The sequence below is a fragment of the Apodemus sylvaticus genome, chromosome 7 (genome assembly GCF_947179515.1).
Source record: "Apodemus sylvaticus chromosome 7, mApoSyl1.1, whole genome shotgun sequence".
NCBI classification, from domain to species: domain Eukaryota; kingdom Metazoa; phylum Chordata; class Mammalia; order Rodentia; family Muridae; genus Apodemus; species Apodemus sylvaticus.
This window is the reverse complement of record NC_067478.1, coordinates 27,813,709-27,837,719: the sequence shown is the minus strand read 5'-3', so window position 1 is coordinate 27,837,719 and position 24,011 is coordinate 27,813,709. Positions and strand designations below refer to the sequence as shown.

The following is a 24,011-nucleotide window of genomic DNA, read 5'->3' as shown; positions in this document are numbered from 1 at the left end:
TGACTGGCCAATGTGCTACAGAGATCTTCCTGTCTCCGCCCTTCCTTCTTCCCCCAGAGCTGATATGCTTCCATGTCTAGTTGTTACAGAGGTGCAGAGTGTCAGGCTTGTGCAGCTGACCAGTCCTGAATGAGCTATCCCTCTAGTCCTCCCCACCCCTAGGTCCTTGATTCATTTTTCGTTTTACTGTATCTGTTGGGATGATTTAGCCTTGTTCAATTTATCCTACATGTCCAATCATATTTCCTATGCTGAGCAAACTTGGATTTTTAGGGTAAATCCTACTAGATCATAGATCATAATCATTTTGACATGCTTGAAGAGTCAGACTGCTATTATTTTTAGGGTTTGTTTATTTTAGTTTTGGTTTTGCACAGGTATTCCTAAGAGATATTTTTAATTTGGAGCTATTTGGTAATACTGGCTTCATAGAACTGAGATATAGTCCCTACTATATTTTGAAGTGTTTACTTCCTTTTTAAGGGGTTGATAGAAATCAGCAGAAAACCACCTAGACTTCTTTTTGTAGGAAATTATTGGTTTTTCTATTATTTATCAACATATATTAATTATAGATTTTAATATGGTTACATATATTTTCACACATGCATACAACACACGCAAATCAAATCCAACCTTATTTTATTTATCCTCTCTATGCATCAGCTAAAAATTGTATATTTAATGAAAATGTATTAAAGTATTTCCTGAGATTGCTTTATACAGAGTGATGTAAGTTACTATGTGCATTTTATATCTCAACAAAGGCTTACTAATCATGTGCCCTAACATTTTCATTTCCTTTTTCTAAGCTTCCTTCCTGTCCTTCCTTCCTTCTCATCTTCTATCGCCCCCTCTCATGTCCTGGTGTCTTCTTTGTCCGCTTCCCTTGTATCTGCTTTCCTCTCTCTTCTCACTTGGTTTTTGCTACTAGCTGTGGTTTTCATTGGTGTTGTTTAACATAGGCTCTCTCATAGCCCAGGCTGATCAGGATATGATGCCTCTGCCCCTCTGCCCCTCTGCCCCTTCTGCCCCTCTACCCCTCTGCCCCTCTGCCTCTGCTGGGATTAAAGGTGTGCACCACCACCACCCAGCTTCAAAAATAAAACTTTTTTGAGAACTTCCTTATCTGTCTCTTACTCTCCTCTTATCTAGCCAGTGGTGTATTACTCATAATTTAATCTTACTAAATTCCTCTTCTGATCAGATTGCCTTTCTGTGCTTGCTTACACATTGCTTACAACCTAATTTCATGTGTCCATATCTTCAAGATTATGACTCTCCTGCTCCTGTAGTTCCAATGAGCACAAAATCCTTACCCTCCTGTGGAGCTGACCTATTACATTCCTTTCTGTCTTTTCTCAAAATCTTTTTTTCCCCTAAGCCTCCTCTTTGTGTTTGAAGAACTAACACCCTTCAATGTCCAATTCAGATGACTGTATAGACATCGGTAGGACAGCCCACTGTCCATTCCCATCTGATTGTCTACAATTATCTTTCCTTGTCTCCCCTGGATTATAAATTTCTTCAGTTCATATGTCTTCTCACTTAGGGCTCTGCTCAGTGGTAGAGCACTTTCCTAGAACTGCCAGCACCTAGATTTGATCTCAGCACTGACAGTGGCGAAAAGGAGCAGGGAGAGGGAGGCGCAGACACAGAAGGAAACTGTGCACTTTGAAACCCTTAAAATGTTTTTACTATAGTGAGTACTTGATGACTGTAACTGGTATTTAGTAAGCACTTTCACTTCCCAAATTTTCTGTTTTCTTGTCTCTAGTTAAGGAAGAATATAAGAATCCTAAAGCTGAGTGTCAGAATCAAAAGTTATCCAATAAACAGGTAATTTTTCTTTGACATTTTTAATAGCTGGATTGTTTTATGCCCTTGGTAGTTGTATAGCGTCTAGTGAATTTTGCAGCCATCTCGACAGTGCAAGACTGGGGGGGGGGGGGGAGAAGAGAAATAAACTATTGGTTACTTAGAGCTTTTCTCATGTATTATAAAATATGTGGGAATATCTATTTGTACATACTAATACATACAAATTTTTCCACCCATGAAATGAGCCTATTCAAGCCAGATTAGAATATATTAAAGGCAGGTTTATTGGGAATTTGCTCTCAGTCAGTGAGGTCACTGGCCCTGTGGATTGAGGCCAGGGAAGTTACCTTGGGGAATGGGGAGGAGAAAGAGGGAAAGCTTCAGGGAAGTAAGAGGAAAAGGAGGAGGGGCGGGGTAGGAGACCTGGATTATATAGGGAAGAGTCTGTGAGGGAAGGACAACCCAGCCCCTGGGCTGGAAAATTCAGAGGGGCCGGATATGCCAGGGAGGGAGGGAGGGAGGGAGGAACTGAGGGATGCTGAGAGGACCAGGAAGCCAGGTCTGCTTGATATATAAAATTTGTACCTTGGTCCCTTGTCCCGGTCCTAAACCAAACACCCCAGCCTTTTGTTGATTATAAATAAATAAGGGATGCTGTGATTGGCCATCACTACTTCTTGCTGACATTGGGGTGCAGTTTTGTTTATGGGGTGTGGGCAAAAATCTGGAATGTTGGCCAAGTCCAGGAAGAGCTGGTTGTTTTACTACTGTTCAGGTTGACACAGTCTGTGAGGTTAGGCCAAAGTACTGGGGGCTTTCCTAGATGGAGGCTCTGAGAGAGCACCTGGAGCAGAAGAAGGAGTTTCAGGGAAAAAAAAAATTTTTTTTTTTGGTGAATATTTGAAATTCTTAGCCCTATGGTCTTGAGAGTTGGAGAAGGGCTTGAAGGGAGGTTGTTCCAGGACCAGGGAAAGGGGAATAGGTCCCACCCTCAGGAATGGGCAGATGGGGAGGGAAACAGGCTGTTAATTGATAGTACTTATCTTGAGTCCATTTGTCTGTGGGAGGTGGATTCTAGTAGAGTCCCTGAAGCTTACAAGAATCTTAGTTAATACACACACTGGTAGCAAAGTTTAAGAAGTCAGACTGTAGAGTTAGAGTGGGGGGAGCTGAGGTCATACATCGTATTTGTTGTACAGTCTCTAGTCTGTAATAAGGAGCATGGAGATGTGTTAGGTTGCATAATTATGTGTATCTTTATGCATACAAACCATACTTTAACGAACATTTTAATGGATCTCTTGGATTGGGAACATCCTCCTTGATGAGCACTTCTCTGCTAAAGTGGCCATCTCTCCAGCCCTTTGTCTCCTTTTAAGGTTGCTCATGCCGTCATGAAAGTTCCACCTCATGACCTCATCTGAAGCTGGTTATCTATATTGAGATGGGAGAGCACAAATATACAAACTTTATCAGTGGTTATTGTCTATACTTAAAATTGAAAGAAATCTAAATCTTACTTACAGGTTAATGAAAATGATAATTTTTCCTATTCAAGTTATTAGTCCCTCTCATTCCTTTTTTCCTTATGGCATTAAAAGAAAGCAGTTCTTGGGGCTGGAAAGTTGGATCACTGGTTACGAGCATTCCCTGCTCTTCTACAAGACCTGGGTTCAATTCCCAGAACCTATGTGGCTGCTTATTTACATTACATATACAGACATACATGCAGGTAAAACACCTACGCACATAAAGATGAATAGAGAGAGAATGCAGTACCTAGAATACTTTGCTGAATTTATATAGAATATTATTAAATAGTAACTATAAATTTACTAGCACAAGAAACTTATTCTTTCATATAGACTTCTGGAGAGTCTGCCAAATGTAATATTAAACTATTGAAGAGAAATGAAAGTCCAGGAACTTCAGAAGCCCAGAAGGTTGTAACTAGTTACCCAAATGCAGTTCATAAGGTAAGTAAATAAATAAGTAAACCCTTTATCCACTGTCTCCTCTCAAACTTTTACATCTAGGAAAATGGTTGACTAAAAGTTAAGTTTTTAGAGTAAAATCTAGCTTTTTGCTACTTCCCACTTTTATCTTTACACATATTTATTCTTTTAGCCTCACTCTGGAATTGAGAACTTTTTAGCATCTTTGAATATCTCTAAGGAGAGTGAACCACAGTTATCTCATCATGGAGAGCCTCCAGATGAGGCGCATCTGTCACCGCAATCCTTTGCTATGGTTCGTATGTTCAGCAGCCACACGTGCACACCCATGGTCTGTTCAAACCCTCTGTCTCCTCTTGGTTGGTACCTTACATCACTTTCGTCATCATGTGAGGAAAGGCGGGGTTGCTTGGAGCAGTTTAGCCATGCTTTTATGTTCTTTGGGGTTTTGTTTTTGTTTTTTTTTAAACACTGCTATTGTTAAATAGGCTAGAAAGTAAACAGGGTAACTATTACTTAGAAATCTGAGTGTATTTTGGCCTTTGACCTTCTAATTGCCTTAAGCGAATTCAATAAGCATCTTAGTATTTTTTTTTAAAGACTTAATATTTTATATATGTGAGTACACTGTAACTGTCCTCAGGCACATGAGAAAAGGGCGTCAGATCCCATCACAAGTCATTGTGAGCCACCATGTGGTCGCTGGGAATTGAACTCAGAATCTCTAAAAGAGCTATCTCTCCATCCCAAGCATCTTAATTTTTGTTGTTTTTTGCTTTTGTTTTGTTTTTTCGAGACAGGGTTTCTCTGTGTAGCCCTGGCTGACCTGGAACTCACTCTGTAGACCAGGCTGGCCTCAAGAAATCCCCCTGCCTCTGCCTCCCAAGTGCTGGGATTACAGGCGTGCGCCACCACCGCCCGGCCGCATCTTAATTTTTAACAGTGGATTAAAAAGAAAGAGCAAAGGCTGTAGATATAGCCCAGTACTAGATAGAGCTCTCATCTAGCTGCATAAGGACAAACCTCAAAAGAAGAAGAAAAAAAAAAAAACTCAGAAAATCAAGAAGAAAAATGAATAAGCTACCTAAGTCTGACATTTATTCTCTTTTTGTCCCTCTTTCTATGAATCATTTTCTAAAAAGAAAGGAACACGGATGCTTAAAGAAATTCTGAAAATTGATAGTCCTGACACAACAGACAGTAAGAATGATATGAAGAAGTCTGATAATGAAGGCACTGTTTCCTCTAGGAGGAGAGATGAGCGTGGGACGTCATCACATCCTAAGCCAAGTAAGAAGCTGGGTAAGCTAACTCCTGGTTCCAATAGTGAGTGCCATTTCTGAAAACTCGGTCAGTAGGTCATGTGGGTCCTTTGAAAACTGTTTATTTTGTTTGTTCGTTTGCTTGTTTAGTGTGTGTGTGTAGCACATGTGTGGTGAGCAGAGGATAACTTGGAGGGTTCAGTTCTCTCCTTCCATTGTGTATGTCCCAGACAGGGATTAAACTCAGGTCATCAGGCTTGACAGCAAGCACCTTTACCAATTAAGCCATCTCACCAAATCCATTTATTCATTTTAAAAGTAGGGGCTGGGGAAGTAGCTCAACAAGTTAAGAATACTTTCCACGGGGCTGGAGAGATGGCTCAGTGGTTAAGGGCACTGACTGCTCTTCCAGAGGTCCTGAGTTCAATTCCCAGCAACCACATGGTGGCTCACAACCATCTATAGTGAGGTCTGGTGCCCTCCTCTGGTGTGTCTGAAGACAACACTCATATAAAATCAATAAAGAATACTTGCCACATGAAGACCATCATTCACTTACATAGCATACATATAACAAGCCAGGTAGCTCATGAATACCTGTTAGTCCAGCTACTGGAGAAGCAGTGAGAGGATTGCTGGGTCTTGCTGTCTTACAGTCTATCCAATAAAATCAAGCCCAATTTAAGGAAAGACACTGCCTCAAGGAATAGACAGTGTTATCAGAGAATAACCTACACTGTACTCTGACCTTCATGTGCACGCAGACACATAAAGAATAAATAGAGCTGGAAAGATAGCTTAGGGTTAAGAGAGTGCACTCTACTTGCAGTAGAAACCAATGGACTTCAGTTCCCAGCAACCACATCAGGTGGTTAACATCCAGATACAGCTCCATCTCAAGGAGATCCAATACCTCTGACCTCCCCATGTAGTGCCCTCATGCTCATAAACGCATGTGTAGACACACACACACACACACATGTACTTTAAAATAACCTCAACAAATCTTTTACAAAGTTAAGTAAACAAATATCTACACTCTGAAGCCTGGCATGGTGCCTCACACATGTAGGCTCCGCCCCAGGAGGCTGACGCAGAATGGCCATGAGCCCCAGGCCAGTCTGCACTGCATAAGGAGTTCTTACTTAGCTTTGGGTACATAGCAATAATTATCTGCAAATTAGAATAATAATGATGATAATTTTGTTAATAAGCCATTTGTTTTGTTTGATTTTATTTTATTTTTATGTGTTTTTGTCTTTAGTCTTTTTAAGATGGAGTCTCACTGGAGTATAAGCTTAGTGCTGGAATTGCAGGCACAGATAGCTACCTTCCTTGGCTTGGTTTTATTTTCTGGTTGGCTTGTTTGTTCATTTGTTTGTTTGTTTCTCACAATGTACTTCTAGTCAAGCTAGTCTAGAACTCACTATGTAGAGGAGGCTGGCCTTGAATTCACAGTTTCCCCTGCCACTGCTCCCCAGTGCCAGGATTACAGGCCTATGCCACCACACTTAGCTGAGAATAGTTTTAAGTCTAGGTTTGGTTATGTACACCTTTAATCCCAGCACTTGAGAAGCTAAAACAGGAGTTCAAGGCTAACCAAGCTACATACTTGGACTCTGTTCAAACATTTTTTTTGCTTGTGTATGTAATTAAATATTTGTAAGCTGTACATCTACTTGTGATAAACTATTATAGATAAATATGCAAGCCTTAAAAGAATATCATATCCTTTTTCCTTCGTAATTTAAAAATGATTATGTGCTAAATACATATTTAACTTTTCTAAATATCTTTCCAATTTATACAGTGGCCACAATCATTACAAATAACTTGTGATACTAATATATAAACCAAATAGCACTCTCCAACCCATCATAGATGCTATCAATTGATATCAGTATTAAAATAATCATTATTAAAACAGAAAAGGCTGTGAATACAATTAAGACACATTAGCAGGGACGTACACTGGAAGTGACACTTGTAGTGTGGTTCGGTGCTGGATGACAGTACACACATTGCCCCTGTGCCTTAGACCTTAAGTTTAATACTGCACTTATGCAATCATCTGCCAAAAGCTGACCAGGAAGAATGGCTCCAACAAAACTGAATTTGAACAGAAGTGTCTCACAGAGCCAGGCAGTGGTGGCGCACGCCTTTAATACCAGCACTTGGGAGGCAGAGGCAGGTGGATTTCTGAGTTCGAGGCCAGCCTAGTTTACAGAGTGAGTTCCAGGACAGCCAGCGCTGCACAGAGAAGCCCTGTCTCGAAGGGAAAAAAAAAAAGTGTCTCACAATATTAAAAAGGTTTTGAGTAATTCAGTCTGAAGTTATTAAGGATCAAAGTCTGTCCCCAAAGCAGTGCCTAGCTCCAATATACACCAGTTGTCTTAGTCAGGGTTTCTATTCCTGCACAAACATCATGACCAAGAAGCAAGTTGGGGAGGAATGGGTTTATTCAGCTTACACTTCCACACTGCTGTTGATCACCAAAGGAAGTCAGAACTGGAACTCAAGCAGGTCAGGAAGCAGGAGCTGATGCAGAGGCCATGGGGAGATGTTACTTACTGGCTTGCTTCCCCTGGCTTGCTCAGCCTGCTGTCTTATAGAACATAAGAATGCCAGCCCAGGGATGGTACCACCCACAAGGGGCCCTGACCCTTGATCACTAAGTGAGAAAATGCCCCACAGTTGGATCTTATAGAGGCACTTCCCCAAATGAAGCTCCTTTCTCTGTGATAACTCCAGCCTGTGTCAAGTTGACACAGGAAACCAGCCAGTACAACAGTAAATATTGAATAATTAATAATTTTAAAGGCTATTAGAAGCCAAGTATAGCGGCACCTCTTTAATCCCAGCATTTGGAGACCGGGGCAGGTGAATCTCTGAATTTGAGTCTACATAGAGTTCCAGGATCCTCAGGGTTACATAGAGAAACCCCTGCCTTTTAAAAGTTACATTTTTATGGTGAGATAGGATTCTTTTTTAATGGGATTTTTTAATTTATTTTTTTGTTTTACACTCCAGATTTTATTTCTCCCACCCCCTCATCCCATCTACCATCTATTCCATATCCTGTACCTCCTCCCGACCCCTTGTCTCCCTGAGGATGTCCCCACCCCCCATCCCTCACCCCACCCCCCACCCCCCACCCCCCACCTCTAAACTCGCAGGGTCTCCAGTCTCTTGCGGGTTAGGTAGATCATCACTAATTGAACACAGACCCAGCAGTCCTCGGCTGTGTGTGTGCTAGGGTCCTTGTATCTGCTGGTGCATGCTGCCTATATACTTTATATTTATTTACTGTGGGATGGGGTCACATGTCATACCATTTGGAAACCAGAGGACAGCTCATGGCAATCAGTTTTCTTCTCTTATGTGATTTTGGGAATCAAATTCAGGTCTGCAGGCTTGGCAGCAGGTTGCTCTAACCATTCAGCCATCCCGCTGGCCCTCAAAAGCTATTAGAAATTGATTACATATTTATAATAGTGATAGACATGTTCCTGAAATAGGTCAAGATAATTTTTAAGCAAAATGGACAAATTTCAAAAACAAGTATATTTTACTTTTGAAAATGTGAGACACTCCGGGAGGCAGAGGCAGGCAGATTTCTGAGTTCAAGGCCAGCCTGGTCTACAGAGTGAGTTCCAGGACAGCCAGGGCTATACAGAGAAACCCTGTCTCAGAAAGAAAGAAAAAGAAAGAAAGAGAGAGAGAGAGAGAGAGAGAGAGAGAGAGAGAGAGAGAGAGAGAGAGAGAGAGAAAAGAAAGAAAGAAAGAAAGAAAGAAAGAAAGAAAGAAAGAAAGAAAGAAAGAAAGGAAGGAAGGAAGGAAGGAAGGAAGGAAGGAAGGAAGGAAGGAAGGAAGGAAGGAAGGAAGGAAGGAAGGAAGGAAGAAAGGAAGAGAAAAAGAAAAAAGAAAATGTGAAGAACTTACGCAGCTAGGAATCTAGCCTGAGTCATATAGCCGACTGGCTCTGTTTCTTTGGGCGAGGTCACTCACACCCCTCCTCCTGTTGGTTTGTAAAATACTATTGGAGATTGAGCTTGAGACCTCAAGTAAGCTAGACCAGTGGTGTGCTCCACACCCCTTTGGTTTTGAGATCTCATTAACTTGTCCATGTTGGCCTTGGACTCTAGATCTTCCTGCCTCAGCTCCCTAAATACCTGGAATTAGGGATCTGCACTTCCAGGCCAGTGTTTAATCTCTCTTCTGTGATGGTGCTTCAAGGCTCTCAGGAAGCAGCTCAGGCAGTAGAAGGTTCCTTGCCGCGCTGGTACTGCGTAAGGGGCGGGATGTGGTGCCCACTCATGCTCTCAGCCCTAGGGAAGCAGAGGCTTGAGGATAAGGCGTTCGGGACCAGCCTGGGTGGTGTAACAAGTTTGAGGCAGATCTTAAGTTTCTTGAGCCCCAGTCAAAAGTAGAAAGTAGCAGGTAGATATGGTGACACACCCCTTTAATCCCAGGACTCTGGAAATAAGTCAGGTAGATCTCTGTGAGTAAGGGCATCGTGGTCTACTTGAGTAAACTAGCTCACACATACTGAGAGAACTTGTCTCAAAGGGGGTGAATTATTTCTTCATTGAAGTATACTTCTGTTCAGGTGTGTTCCATTATACCCAGTTTTAAAATATTTATCTTGGTAATTATCATTTATAAACTTTAACCATCTAGCTTTATGCCTTGGCAATTATTTTACTCTTTTTTTTCTTGGTTGGAGACAGAATCTTGTTTTGTATTCCAGACTAGACTCAAACTGATGGCAGCCCTTCTGCTTCAGGTTACAGGTATCAGCCACCATGCCCAGCCTGTTGTTTTTAACCATTTAGTATTTTTCTTTTTTGTCTCCTATGAAGCTGTAATAACCGTGGCTTGGTCACCATTCTGTTGCTGTGAAGAGACCTCCATGCCCACTTGTAAATAATTGTGGGCTTGCCTGACAGTTTCAGAGGGTTGGTCCCACACATGGCCCTGCAGCAGCCGGTGACAGAGACTGAGCCTGTCTTGGGCTTTGGAAACCCACCTCCAAAGACATTCCTCCTTCCACAAGGCCACCCCCCCCCCCCGCCCCCAATCCTTCTAATCCTGTCAAACAGTTCACTCCCTGGTGACTAAACATCCCATGTATGAGCTGACGGGCCGTTCTTACCCAAGCCTGCACACCTGGGCAGTCGGATGTTCTCCTTAATGTGCGTGCTCCCTCTGCTCTCTCGATAGCATGCCACATGGACAGGCCTCACAGCACTAATGACTTCCACGGTGTGGCATCGGCAGACAGTGTGTGTTGGCCAGGCCAGATGCCACCTGTGTCCACACCAGTAACTGAACTTTCTCGAATTTGTTCCCTTGTTGGAATGCCACAACCTGATTTCTCCTTTCTGCGAACAACACAGGTATAGTATACTGTATTTGATGTCTACACAAATGTAAATTTTAACTGAGCAGAATTAACTGAAAATCTTTAGCGAGAAAAAAAAAGCACAGTGGTTTAGAGGTTGGATCTTTGCATTTGTGAGAGTATAAGGCTGTTTTTGTTAGTGATTTGGGAAGTTGTTGCTGTTCTTCAGCAGCAGTGGGATTTGAACTCAAGGCCTCATTTGCAGAGGCGCACACTGTAATGACAGAATAGATAAGCTCGCTCATACACTCAATGACAGAACCCCTGACTCCGAAGGGAACAAAACCTCTAAATAGACATTTCTAATCCAAAATGGTTTATAGCCAGACATGATGATATATATCTGTCATCCAGCACAGGAGGCTACAGTCAGCCTGGCTATATAGTCAAGAGCTTGTCTCCAGGCGCTGGAGAGATAGCTCAGTGGTTGAGAGTGCTGTCTGTCTGTCCTTCCATCCACATGATGCACAGCCATATAAGCAGACAAAATATACACATAAAAATAAATGTTTATCCAACATTGTTTGTATCTCCAAACATTATTTTTTGGATAGAATTATTATATGCTATAGCAATTCCATTTTTGAATATATACCCAAAAGAGGGCTGGAGAGATGGCTCAGCGGTTAAGAGCACCGATTGCTCTTCCCAAGGTCCTGAGTTCAAATCCCAACAACCACATGGTGGCTCACAACCATCCGTAATGAGATCTGATGCCCTCTTCTGGAGTGTCTGAAGACAGCTATAGTGTACTTACATATCATAATAAATAAATCTTTTAAATACACACACACACACACACACACACATACCCAAAAGAGAACCAAGTCTTTCGGGGCAGTAGGGTGCACATCTTTAATCTAGCACTCAGGGCAGAAGCAGGCAGTTCTCTAAACTTCAAGGCCAGCCTGATCTGCAGAGCAAGTTCCTGGACAGCCTAGTCTATATTGTCCCTGGACCTCCAGGACTACACAGAGAAACCTGTCTAGGAAAAAAAGAAAACTTTGCCTGAAGGGTTTGCACTTTTACATTCTTTTGTTTGTTTGTTTGTTTGTTTGTTTGTTTGTTTGTTTGTTTGTGGGCAGTTGGTTTTTTTCAAGACAGGGTTTCTCTGTGTAGTCCTGGCTGTCCTGGAACTCACTCTGTAGACCAGGCTGGCCTCAAACTCAGAAATCCGTGCCCGGCTAATGGCCTGGTTTGTAGAAGATGAAACCTAGAGGTCTACATCAAAAAAAAAACTTTGAGGCCAGGCAGTGGTGGCACACTCCTATAATCCCAGCACTCCGGGAGGCCGAGGCAGGTGGATTTCTGAGTTCGAGGCCAGCCTGGTCTACAGAGTGAGTTCCAGGACAGCCAGGGCTATACAGAGAAACCCTGTCTCAAAAACAAACAAACAAACAAACAAATCCAAAAAACAAAACAACAACAAAAAAAATTCGAAAGAAGTCTACATTAGGGTATGATTAATAAACAAAGGTTGATATATCTCAAACTGACTGGAGGAGGAAAGTATGGACTGATGAGTGTAAAATTAGGGTTTTTTGTTTGTTTTTCCTGTTGGGTTGATTGATTGTTGGTTTTGGGGTTTTGTTGTTTTTTGGTTTGGGGATTTTTGTTTTGTTTTTTGGTGGGGGGTGGGTAGTTTTTTGAAACAGGATTTCTTTGTGTAGTTTTGACTGTCCTAGAACTCACTCTGTAGACCAGGCTGGCCTCAAACTCAGAGATCCACCTGCCTCTGCTGGGATTAAAGGGAATGCACCACCACTGCCCAGTTTAGAATTAGGTTTATAAAATAAAAAGATTTCTGGAGATAGATTGTAGTGACACATAGTATAACATTATTAGTATTTGTACTACCACTGAATTGTATTCTTGAAAAAATTGTTAAGATGGTTAAATTTAATATTACATGTTTTTTGGGGGGTTTGGGGGTGTGTTCCGGGTCCGAGACAGACAGACATCTGGGAGTTTGAGGCCAGCCTAGTCTACATAGAGAGCTCCAGGACCTTGAGACTGCATAGAGAGACCTTGACTTTGTTGTTTTGTTTTGTTTTTTTGTTTTTTGTTTTTTAAGGAAAGAAAGATAAGGCACAATTCTAAAGTGTTCCCTGGAAGCCTAAAACTTAGATGAGATTATCCTGCTGTTAGTCCATAGTTTAAGAGAGGAACTTCAGGTCCTAGACAGATAATCTTATGGAAATCTCTGCTTTCTTATTTTAGACAATGACAGTTTGTCAGGTAAAATTGTCTAATGGCTTACTGGTGCATGGGCCACAGTGCCACTCGGAAGGTGAAGCCAAGGAGCGAGCCGCGCTTTTTGCTTTACAGCAGCTGGTAAGAATCATGCGTGAGTCCTGAGGGTTTAAAATGTGTGTGTGTGTGTGTGTGTGTGTGTGTGTGTGTGTGTGTGTGTGTGTGTGTGTGTGCGTGCGTGTGTGTGTGTGTGTGCAGAGAGCAGCAGAAGGGAGTCATATCCCCTAGAACTGCAGTTACAGATGTTGTGAGCTGCCCCACATGCATGCTAGGAATCAAACTCCATCATCGGGAAGGGCTCTTAACCACTGAGCTCTCTCCAGTCTGTCTATTAGATTTGTAATTAGTCTGTACAGAAAGAAAGGTCTTGTCGTTTTGTCTTATTACTTTTAAATACTTCCATAGGGCTCCTTGGGTGTGAATTTTCCTTTGCCTCCACCAATATTTACAAATTATCCTCCTGCGGTACCACCTGGACCTGTCCCTCCTGTTTTTACCCAACCTACTGGTAAGGTGGTTTGCTTTTCTAAGTATTTCTCCTTCAGTTCTTATTTTCTCTAAATTCTTTTAAGAATCACATCGTGTTTAGGGAGGGGGTGTTAAATTACATTTTGTGTATATATACATACATCAACATGTACCATTTTTGTGGTTTGGGATTTAATTTTTTTTCAAAGCAATGTCTCATAGTTTTGAATTTCTGGTTTCTACCTCAGTCTTCTGAGTGGTAAGATTAAAGTGTATCTACCACACCAAATTAAAGGACTATCTTCAAAATTCAAAAAACTTTACAACTTATAGTTACCTTTTCTTCCCACCCAAACTCTGTTAAGTTAAATATTAAGAAATTTTAAAAACAAAGCCTCTGGGTATAAATAGATAAAAGAAGTTTCAGCAGACTAGAAATTTGAAAGCAGCCAGTACTGGTGACACACGCCTTTAAGCCCAGCACTCAAGAGGCAGAGGCAGGAGGATCTCTCAGTTTTAGGCCAGCCTGGTCTACAGAGTGAGTCCCAGGACAGCCAGGGCTACACAGAGAAACCCTGTCTGGAAGAAAAGAGAGAGGGGGAGAGGGCAGTGTAGCAGAGCAGGACATAGTGAAGAGGTACTGCGCTGAGTAGGCCCAAGCTCAGGACACAGAGTCCACAGCTCCGTGCCCAGTGTCTGCAGGTTATCTCCATAGGATTTGGATGATTCCAGCTTGCTGCCTCAGCGCTCTCTTGTCTCATGACTGTGGTCTCCACCGCAACCCAGACTTCGTTATCACAACTCTCTAGGATGGCCTCTTACAGGCTCCTTACAGGAACTCCCCTGACGCACATTGTCTGGCCTCAGGCTCACCCTCACTCTTGCATCTAACATGCCCCAAAGATGGTGCTGCGTGGGTGACAGTGACAAGTCTGACTGCTATCTAAAATGGATCCACACTCCTTCAGCCACTTTGGGAGCAGCTTTCCTGGGCTGAAGCAGTTGCTGTCCTTGAGGACTGTCCTTTCACAAGTTGGAGCTTTGGCTATGTGGACTCTTCTGGGGCACTTTTCCCATTGTTCCAGGGCAGGGCAGGTCTCTCCCTGATGGCACGAGTCTCTTTAACCATTGCAGCCTCTTTAGCTCATGCCTTAGCTGTAACCTTACTAATGTGCCTAAAACGCCATAGCCAAAAGCAAGTTCTAAAAGGGATAGTTTATTTTGATTTATGTTTCCAAAAGAGAATTCCCTTTCATCTCCAAATGCCCTCTTTATCTCCAGACTGCATGTTTCCATTTCTTTCTGCCCCACTTGCTCTTGGTTATTGTAGAGCATAGAGTTGCATGTGTCTGATTAATAATAGTCATGACATAGCCTGGTGGTATGTCATGGGCGGTACTTGGGAGGCAGAGGCAGGTGGATTTCTGAGTTCGAGGCCACCCTGGTCTTCAGAGTGAGTTCTAGGACATCCAGGGCTACACAGAAAAACCCTGTCTCAAAAAAACAAAACAAAACAAAAAAAAGTCATGACATAGACTCTGTGTGTAAAAAGACTCAAGAAATTGGAAATGGAAGCAGGGACATGGTAACAGATGACTGAAGCAGACGCAGAGCAGGGAGAGAAACAGGAAGTAGGATGAGACTATCAACTATAAACTCAGCCAGTTCTCGGGGACACTCTTCCTCAGCAAGACTATCTCTAAAGATGCCATAATGTTCACAAACAGTGCCACCCACAGGGCACTGTATTCAAACACATAAGCCTAGGATGACATTTCTCATTTAAAACATCACAGTTCTTAACTTAAAATGGTCAAAGGATGGTAAAAACTAGAAAATAAAGAAATAACAAAAATGCCGGGCGGTGGTGGCGCACGCCTATAATCCTAGCACTCTGGGAGGCAGAGGCAGGCGGATTTCTGAGTTCGAGGCCAGCCTGGTCTACAGAGTGAGTTCCAGGACAGCCAGAGCTACACAGAGAAACCCTGTCTCGGAAAAACCAAATCTAAAAAAAAAAAAAAAAAAACCAAAAAAAAAAAAAAAGAAATAACAAAAATTTAATATTGTACACAGATCAACAACCCTTGTTATTGGCAACTCCAGAAAAATGAGTGATAGGGAGGGAGGGAAGGAGGGAAACTTAAAATTTCTTAGAATTAAAGAACACACATCTCTAGACTGAAAGGAACAACAGTATAATAAAATGGATTGCTTTAAAATTCAAAATACCAGGACCAGAGCCATGGCTCAGGAGGTAAAAGCATTTGCTGCAAAGCCTGACAGCCTGAGTTAAATCCTATGTCCCACGTGGTGGATGGAAAGAACTGAGCCCCACAAATTGCCCTCTGATCTCAGATCTCAAGAGTCTGGCTTACTAGATTATAGTCACTGACAAGGAGTTGGCATTTCACAAGCTCTTCAAGTATCTCGGAAAGACAAATAGTATGCTTCCAATGGCCAAAAAAAAAGTCCTTGAATTACAATACTAGAATAGAGAAAAGAAACTACTTGTACCATGAAAGTGATTACATTTCAAAATTTGAGCTTTGGGGCTTTTTTATATGCTGTGCTCATTGTTGAAGCTACTTAGCATTGGTAAGGCAAGAGCCTTGTGTTCTGTCTTTGTTTGCTGACCTTTCTTAAGGAGTCATTTCAAGAACTTATATGTGGTCATGAATCCAAACAAACAGGATTTTGAGAATGAGGAGGGCTAGCGTTCTTCTCAATTTACACCACTTCAGGGTCTTCTGAAGGAACTGAAATGATTCCACAGCAAAGTCCAGCTTCTTCCAAGTCTCATAATTTCAGCCATTCCTAAAGTCATGGTAGCATTAGTACTACTGTCCTCTGTAGGCCAGCATCAGGATGACTGCCTTTCTGTAGATAGTTGATGGTGCTAAGAACGGAGCCCAGGGCTGACTGAAACAAACAGAGCAGTTCCAGTTGCCACCTGAGGAGGGGGAGCTAAGGGCTAGCGGGGAGCAGTCCTAACTCTCCGGGTTTGGTATTTACAGCTAATATAATGCCTCCGTCATCGTCTCACCTCTTCGGCTCAGTGCCATGGAGACCACCAGTGCCAGCTGCTGGGAATGCCTTCCACTACCCTCCGTACCCTGGAACCGTGCCCTTGGCTGGAGGAAGGCCGGGCGGAGCGCACAATCAGTTCATACCTCTGCAGGTGAGCGCTGGCTGGGGAAAGGAGAGGCTTTCTTAACAGTGGTACTTTTTTCCTTTTCTTTTCTTTTCTTTCTTTTTTTTTTTTTAATATTCAGAACAAAACTACTGCTTATCTAGGCCAGGCAGTGGTGGCACACGCCTGTAATCCCAGCACTCTGGGAGGCAGAGGCAGGCGGATTTCTGAGTTCAAGGCCAGCCTGGTCTACAGAGTAAGTTACAGGACAGCCAGGGCTACACAGAGAAACCCTGTCTCTGGGGAAAAAAAAAAAAAGAAAAGAAAACTTATCTAGTTAGTACTTACCCGTACTGACTAGAAAGTGTGTATGAACTAAGCTGGTCTTTCTGGTCTGAATTTATATTCTAATAAGAAATACTAAGTATAGGATGTAATATAAACATTTTAAAGATTTAGTTTGGGTTAATTATGTCCAAGGAGGGAGAGTAACTTTACCCAAATTCAGGTGCCCTGGGAGGCCAGAGGTATTGATTGGACCTCCTGAAGCAGAGTTACAGGCCAGCAGATATGGGTGCTGGGAACCACATTTGGATCCCCACTGAGCCTTTTCTTCAGCCGTTATTATAAATATTTTGTTGCTATTGTAAGTGGAAGTCAAAACAGCAGTGATTAGCAGTGATCTACGGCCGAGTTTATATTATTTTCTGACACAGGTTCTGTGTGTGTTTGTGTGTGTGTGTATGTGCAAATTGCTAGATTATTAGTTAATAATGCTTTTATTCCTCAAAGGTTACGAAAAAAAGGGTTGCAAACAGAAAGAATTTTGAGAATAAGGAGACCCAGAGTTCTCAAGCCACGCCACTTCAGACTAACAAGCCAGGATCTTCTGAAGCCACCAAAATGACTCCACAAGAAAGTCCACCAGCCTCTTCCTCATCCTCTCAGGCTGCTCAGCCTGTGTCTTCTCACATTGACACTGCCTCCCAAGGCCATGTTGTGTCCCAACAGAGGTCAGCGCCAAGCTCTTCAAGAAGGAAATCAAGAAAACTGGCTGTCAACTTTAGCGTTTCTAAACCTTCTGAATAAATTTGGTACCTGGGAATTCATTTCTTTCATCTCCATCTACCTTTTTATAAATTAATATCTATGTGTCAGAAATGTACTATTTTAGGATATGTTTAGATTAAATATTTTTTATTTTTAAGTTATCAGGCACTTTTCATGCTATTTAAGACTATCAAATTGTGCACTTTAAATATGTGCAATTTGTTGTACATCAGTGATACCTCAATAAAGCTGTAAAAAAAGAAAAATTAAATCTTGTATTAAAATAAATAGCAAACTGAGCATGGTAATAACCTCTGAGTATCATGCTTGAGAGTCTGAGACAGGAGGATTGCCCTATACTCACCATGTAGGGCTATATAGTGAATTCCTGGCCAGCCTGAGACCTTGCTTTAAAAACCAAAACTACAGTAAATATGAGTGGTCTAAATGTTAAAATGTACCACTCTGACCATTGGCTTCCTCATTAGAAGGATCCTTGAACTATAAATTAGTCATTAACTTATCATAATAACAAGCTTTTTACACTATTATTGAGGGATGACTAAATACAGCATGAATTAGGCCTCGTAATTTCCTAAGTGTGGGTTTTATTTGTTTGTAATGATGGGGCAACATGACTGAAGAGAGTGGCCCGCAGTCTGTGGCCAGGCAGTCCCTCGGATGCTCGGGAGTCAGCACGCACACCGGCCGAGGCCGCAGAGCCATGGGGCTGGCTGGTGCAGCCAGTGCTGCTATGTTCTAAATCTTGTACCAAAGCAATTTAGAAGAGCATTCATCTGACTGCTTCAAACTAGGAGTAGCAATCTAGATTTGAAAAATAACGAATTTTTTTAGATTATTCAAGAACCAGCATTCAGAATTCCTAATAAAATTAAGTTTCAAAATCTACAGGGTACAGTGATTACAAATCAGTCTTCAAATAGAGTACAGAGCAGAACGTTGATCACTATGCTTTTATAGGCTTCTCGGGTCGTATTTGCTTTGTTGATAATTTTTTTCTATTGAGACGGGGTCTTGCTGTGTAGTCCTGGCTGGCCTGGTACTCATGGCAATCCTCCATGTTCTGAGATTCCAGTGTGTATCACCACGCCCCCCTCATGTGGCTTTTTCTCTGCTTACTTCACATATGTGAATACTCACTGGGTCTGTGTGTGGAGCTTCCTGGGACTGGTAAAAACGGAAACTTTAAAAATTTCAAGACGCCTTTGTGTGTGGACATTATTTACTGGCTGTCCCATCCGGTTGTGCATTTGAGCACCTGCTGGACTGCTCAGTGACGTCACACTTTGTCTCTGCATGTCACTCATGGGTATGTGTTGTTAACACTGTTGAAATGATTTTGGATTTATGAAAATTTCTCAAGGACATCAGGACGTGCATTTATATATAAACATATATTTATCTTTCAGTTTTATGATATACTTATATTTTTAAAGAGTAAAATGATCATACTTTTTAAAAAGTAGGAACCAGTCTTTATATGGAGCTGCTTATTGCTATGTTTGATTTAATTTAGGTCATTGAAAACTCTGCCATAAGTCTTAAAATAGTCTGTTTGTTAAAATGCTGGTGTTGAATTCCTTTCTCTGCTGATTTCAGTGTTTCTCTAAATGATGGCAGGATATATGTATACTAGTAGTGCCTTTAGTATAAGAGATAAATGATCATTATCTGTATTTTCTATGGTCATGTGAATTTCTGTAACTTTGTTTTCTGTCAGTAGAAGTTCAGCTGTGTGTCAGTGTCCAGTACTTCTCACTGGGGCACTGTGGGAAGGCTCGGGTCCTCCACAGTGTTTGTCTTTGTTGCTCACAAACTGTTTTTACAGGAAGTGTCCATTACAGACACAAGGGAAGTTCAGCCATGACAATGCTGTGGTAACTCCTTTCGAGACCATTGAAATGTGCAGTATCTGTTACCTCACATTTACTGTGCATTCACTGACTCCAGTGGGATGAATTCTCTGTGGTGTACAACCATGGCCCCTGTAAAACACAGAGGAAGGAGCTGTTCTGAAAATTCCATAAGAAATTTTAGTAAACACAATGCCATTGAACCTGTGAGGATATTTCTCTAAAATGTGAGCACAACAAGCTAGTAATTCTATATGGAAAACCAGTAAGAGTATTTGACCTTCCTTTTAAAAATAAAAATCAAATTCTAAGGGCCAAGCTTGCAAAGAGAAGGAGAGGATTCTGTATGGCAGATGGGGAGCGGCGGTGTACTCTGTGTGCCACCCCCACCCCCCAGTGCCCTATTCCATACCATGTCTGTGAAGTATGCAGCCCCTGGAAGGTGTGAGAGGCCAAGACTGCCTCAGCAGCAGCGTGCTGTGAGGACACTGGATCTCTTGACCCATGAGGGGTGGAGCACATCTCTGAAACATACTTGGGCTGTGGCAACCATACAGTTTTCCCTGTTGGGATGAATCAGTCTGAAACCACCCTCAAGCTTTTAAAATATGTTCAGTTGACTGTTGAATCTAAGAACCTTTGGAAATGGTGGACTGTGGCCACAGAAGAAACAGTTCCACCAGATTGTCTAGTTCTGTGTAACTAGAAAAGTTATTTGATTAAGCCTTCCTCTCCTCACTGGAAATTATTGTAAATATCTTTGTTCAACAAATCTTTCTTTGTTCAGCAAATGAAGTTCATCTGAAGTTGGGTCCTTTTATGCCTTGGCTCCCTCTCTTAATTTTCTATATTTTCTGGTCAATGCATTAATTGTCCTAAGCACTTCATAGACTAAAGGCTTAAATATCTAAACCTCAGTTGAATCAAAACATTATTTCCTCTGAACCTCAGTTTATTTCATATTTTCCTTCTCTTGGCGTGGAAGTGCACGTCTCCAGTCCCAGCACTCTGGAAGCTGTAGCAGAACTGGGATTCAAGGCAAGCCTGGGCTATGTGGACCCTGTTTGAAAAAAGTTCTCTTTACTTTTTAAAGCAGTCAGTAATGAAGTCTGAAGGTATTTCCCCTTCCATGATGAGCAGAATGAAGGTGTTGCTGCCTCTTGTCTTTCATTCCCGTACCTGTCACATGCTCACTTGATGTCTACATAGTTCTAGATTCTTGGTTCTAGGGGAGGAGGAGGACAGAGGTGAGATCCAGTACTATTCCAGACTTTAAGGTACTGACTTAGCTCAAGAAATAAACTATAGAGTCATTTTATTTGCTTCCTTTTTACGTATCTGTTCTTGTTGAATCAACAAATATTTTTCACAGTGGTTATCTAGTTTATATCTTATATGGCCGGACTCCATAGAAGGGAGCGCTCACACAATTGTCAGATAAATGTTCATTGTACTATCTTGCGTCCAGATTTTTCTTTTACTATATAGAAGAGAATCTGTTAGAAATTACTATGAAAGGCATTCTGTATCTTTTTTAAAATATCAGTCACTAAAAAAAAAAAAAACAAATCATTATTTTTTAGAAACAGTGACAGGCTCCAACTGCACCTTGATGTGTGTGTTTTATGTTGTGTTGTTTTCAACAAAGTAGTCTTTTTTGCAGGCACTCCCTTTCCTAGAAGAAAATAAAGCTTAAGTTTTTAGTGTTTTTCAGACTGACTTAATTCCTATTCCTGTCAGACATCCTCACTTTGTGCCAGGGCACAGCTGGAGCCGGGCAGCACCTCGCCAGCAACAGGGAAAAGCAGACCCAGGGTTGCTGTCACGGGCTGCGTTAGCTCACACAGCACATGGCCTTCTTTTTGAGAGAAAGAGGATAGAAGAAAGTAGTTCAAGCATCAAGAATGTTGAGGATCTGTGTGCCTCGCAGTGGAAGCTCCCTGCTCTGCAGAGCTTGGTCTCCAGGGCAGCTGGGGAAGGAGGCTGCTTTCAGATCACATTTTGGCATAGTGAGACCCGAAGACGCGAATTTCCCCACCAGCTGGCCCATGACTGCCAATTATTGCGAAAGGTAACGGTCTGTGTAGCTGCATAGGGATTGATTGGAAGCCAAGTTCTTCTGTTTCTCTCAAAATGATGGGGGTGAGAATTTGCTCTGGGGCCTGCTGTAAGTCCTTATAACTCCTGCTCCCTCGGGCTCTCTCTCTCTCTCTCTCTCCCCTTCTCTACTCCCTCTTGCTGTACAGCCCCTCAGTCCTCCTGCCTCCACCTCCTGAGTTGTGAGGTTACAGAGCATGGCACCAGGCCCAGAGTGCTGTAAGCTCTTAATCCTGCCTTTCCTTTACAGTTATAGGTGTGTGTATCTATGTGTATATGTGTGTCTGTGAGTGTTAGATTTTCGTTTTGTTTTTCAGAGCAGGGTTTGTCTGTGTAGTCATGGTTGTCCTGGAACTCACTCTGTAGACCAGGCTGGCCTCAAGCTCACAGAGATCCTCCTGCCTCTGCCTCCCAAGTGTTAGAATTAAAGGCATGTGCTACCATTGCCCAGCTGGATTTTATATTTTAGCTTTTCTTTCTTGGCCTCAAGAATCTTACATTTTCTTTTGCTGTACAAATTACTTTGAGTGTTTTCACTTGACACTGAGCAATCAGTGGTGTGCTGTGTATCAAAGTGTTTAACATTTGCTTCATTTAAATAGTGTGATTTCATACATAGCTATCTTCCTTGATTTCTTTTGTCATGTAACTATTTTGTAAGTAACTGGAATTTCTCATTAGATTTTAGACAGAGAAGTATTTTATTAAAAATTCCAAAGGGAAAACTTCTTTGTCCGCATTTTGTAATTTTTATTTTAAATATCTTTACATTGTATGTCTATTGCATTTAAAAGTTTTTTAACTTACATGGAATGGACTCCAAATGTATTTTTATGTTGTACATTTGTAAATTCATAGCACGAAATTAGCCTCAAAATGTTATGCAAAGGGATTTTGGTATGCAAAAGTCCCTGCCGGGCGGGACATCTGTACGTGTCAAAGGCGCTGTGATTTTGATTAAAGATGGAATGACGGTGACGTGGCGCTGCTCCGTGGTTGCTTTTCTCTCAGCCTCACTCTGCTTGTGGCTCAGTGCAGTTTTTCCTGTTTGAGGCAGAGCCTCATATCCCATGCTGTTCTCAAAACGTGCGATTCCTGTCTCAGACTCTATGCTAGTGTTACAGGCCTGTGCCACCATGCCCCACCCTAAAAGATGGCCTTTTATTTTTCAATCTGCTGCTCCATTATTGTGTTAAGTCATTATGGTTGGCAAAAATCTGAATTACAGAATCAGACGGTATGAGTCACACCTCGGCTCGCCATCTTAGTATTTGTAAATACATCACAGTGTTGTCACTGGCAAGTCCCCCTAAAGAAAGGAGAAAGACACCCTTCCCTTGCTCTGTCTGGTAAATGAGGAATGGAGAAAAGACCCAGAAAGGCTAACATCTCCCATTCTCTCTTGTCTGAGGCTCCTATCTCTAAATCTTCAGATGGGAATATATAACCTGGAGTAACTTCGGAGACCGGAGAGTAAAAAGGGAGTGCCGCCTGGAGGGCAGGATCACTAGACAAAGACACAGGCAGAGACCATGAACTGGATCTGCTCTGAAAATCTCTTTGAAGACTAGCTGTCATTAATACCAGAAGATTCCATGCAAGCTTCCAAAGAAGGGAAGCCACCAACAATCCTACCAAACCTGGGAACCATAACACACAACATGACAGCCCTGAGGAGGGTACGATAGTGGCACAAGCCAACAGCTCTCTCTAACTGAATGGAAAACCCACTCAACAAGAGAAAAATCATTCCTGGTAGTGGAATCCTAGACAACAATCCAAGACCAGTGAACCACAGATTTTGGAGAACCTACAACTGCCACGTTACTAAGCCAGTGTAATGTTTAGCAACATCCTAAACATTTATACATATAAATATGATCTTCACCCCTCATCAAGGAAATTTCGCTTTGCAACAGATGGAGACCATTACAAAAAACTACATCCAATGAAAATGCAGTTTTGGGTCCAGTCCCAATTGATACATAACACAGCTACACCTAAGGGCTGATCACTGTGAAAAGATTGTAAGAGCACTTGGGAGGCAGAGGCAGGTGGATTTCTGAGTTCGAGGCCAGAGGTCTACAGAGTGAGTTCCAGGACAGCCAGGGCTATACAGAGAAACCCTGTCTCAAAAAAAGCAAAAAAAAAAAAAAAAAAAAAAATTCTGTCACCTAGAAATATTAGAAGCTACACCCATGAAGTCTCACAACACGCCTGTCTAAACAAATTGACACAATAGACATGATAATATGGACAGGGGAAAGCTCATGACTGCAAGCACTGTAGAGAGCAGGAACTCGCCCAAGGAAGAGTACACCAACACAAGTTCCAACTGGTTATGAATACCAAATGGTCAACAGTGAACACATGTACATACCAGTAATATTATATGGACTATGTGGGTTGTATTTACATATTTAGGAATATACATACATTTATATGCATATGTAACAACTTTTTGTGGGGCACGGGGTGAAGACAGCCTTTATGTATGTGACCCTGGCTATCATGGAACTCACTTTGTAAACCAAGCTGGCCTTGAATTCAGAGATCCACTTGCCTCTGCCTCCTGAGTACTGGGACTAAAGGCATGCACCACCACTGCCCAACTATAACATTTTTTAAAAGAGGCCATGAAGTTGAAAGAGCAAAAGGCCAGGTGGTGGCAGCGTACACCTATAATCCCAGCACTCT

At 42.0% G+C, this 24,011-nt stretch overlaps 1 protein-coding gene across 2 annotated transcripts in view; it reads left to right on the top strand.

Moving 5' to 3' along the window:
- The window catches only part of Xrn1 (5'-3' exoribonuclease 1), a 104,317-nt gene extending 82,025 nt beyond the window's left edge, over positions 1–22,292 (top strand). The window contains exons 34-42 of one of the 2 annotated variants that reach the window (XM_052187626.1): positions 1,778–1,839; positions 3,687–3,797; positions 3,949–4,071; positions 4,919–5,066; positions 10,262–10,437; positions 12,663–12,776; positions 13,101–13,203; positions 16,178–16,341; positions 17,086–22,292. In XM_052187626.1, coding sequence (XP_052043586.1) covers positions 1,778–1,839; positions 3,687–3,797; positions 3,949–4,071; positions 4,919–5,066; positions 10,262–10,437; positions 12,663–12,776; positions 13,101–13,203; positions 16,178–16,341; positions 17,086–17,382 — 1,298 coding nt within the window. In that variant the 3' untranslated portion in view covers positions 17,383–22,292. Of the gene's footprint in view, positions 1–1,777; positions 1,840–3,686; positions 3,798–3,948; positions 4,072–4,918; positions 5,079–10,261; positions 10,438–12,662; positions 12,777–13,100; positions 13,204–16,177; positions 16,342–17,085 lie in introns of both variants that reach the window. The other variant, XM_052187625.1, reaches the window with a different exon arrangement.
- Positions 22,293–24,011: the final 1,719 nt, after the last annotated feature.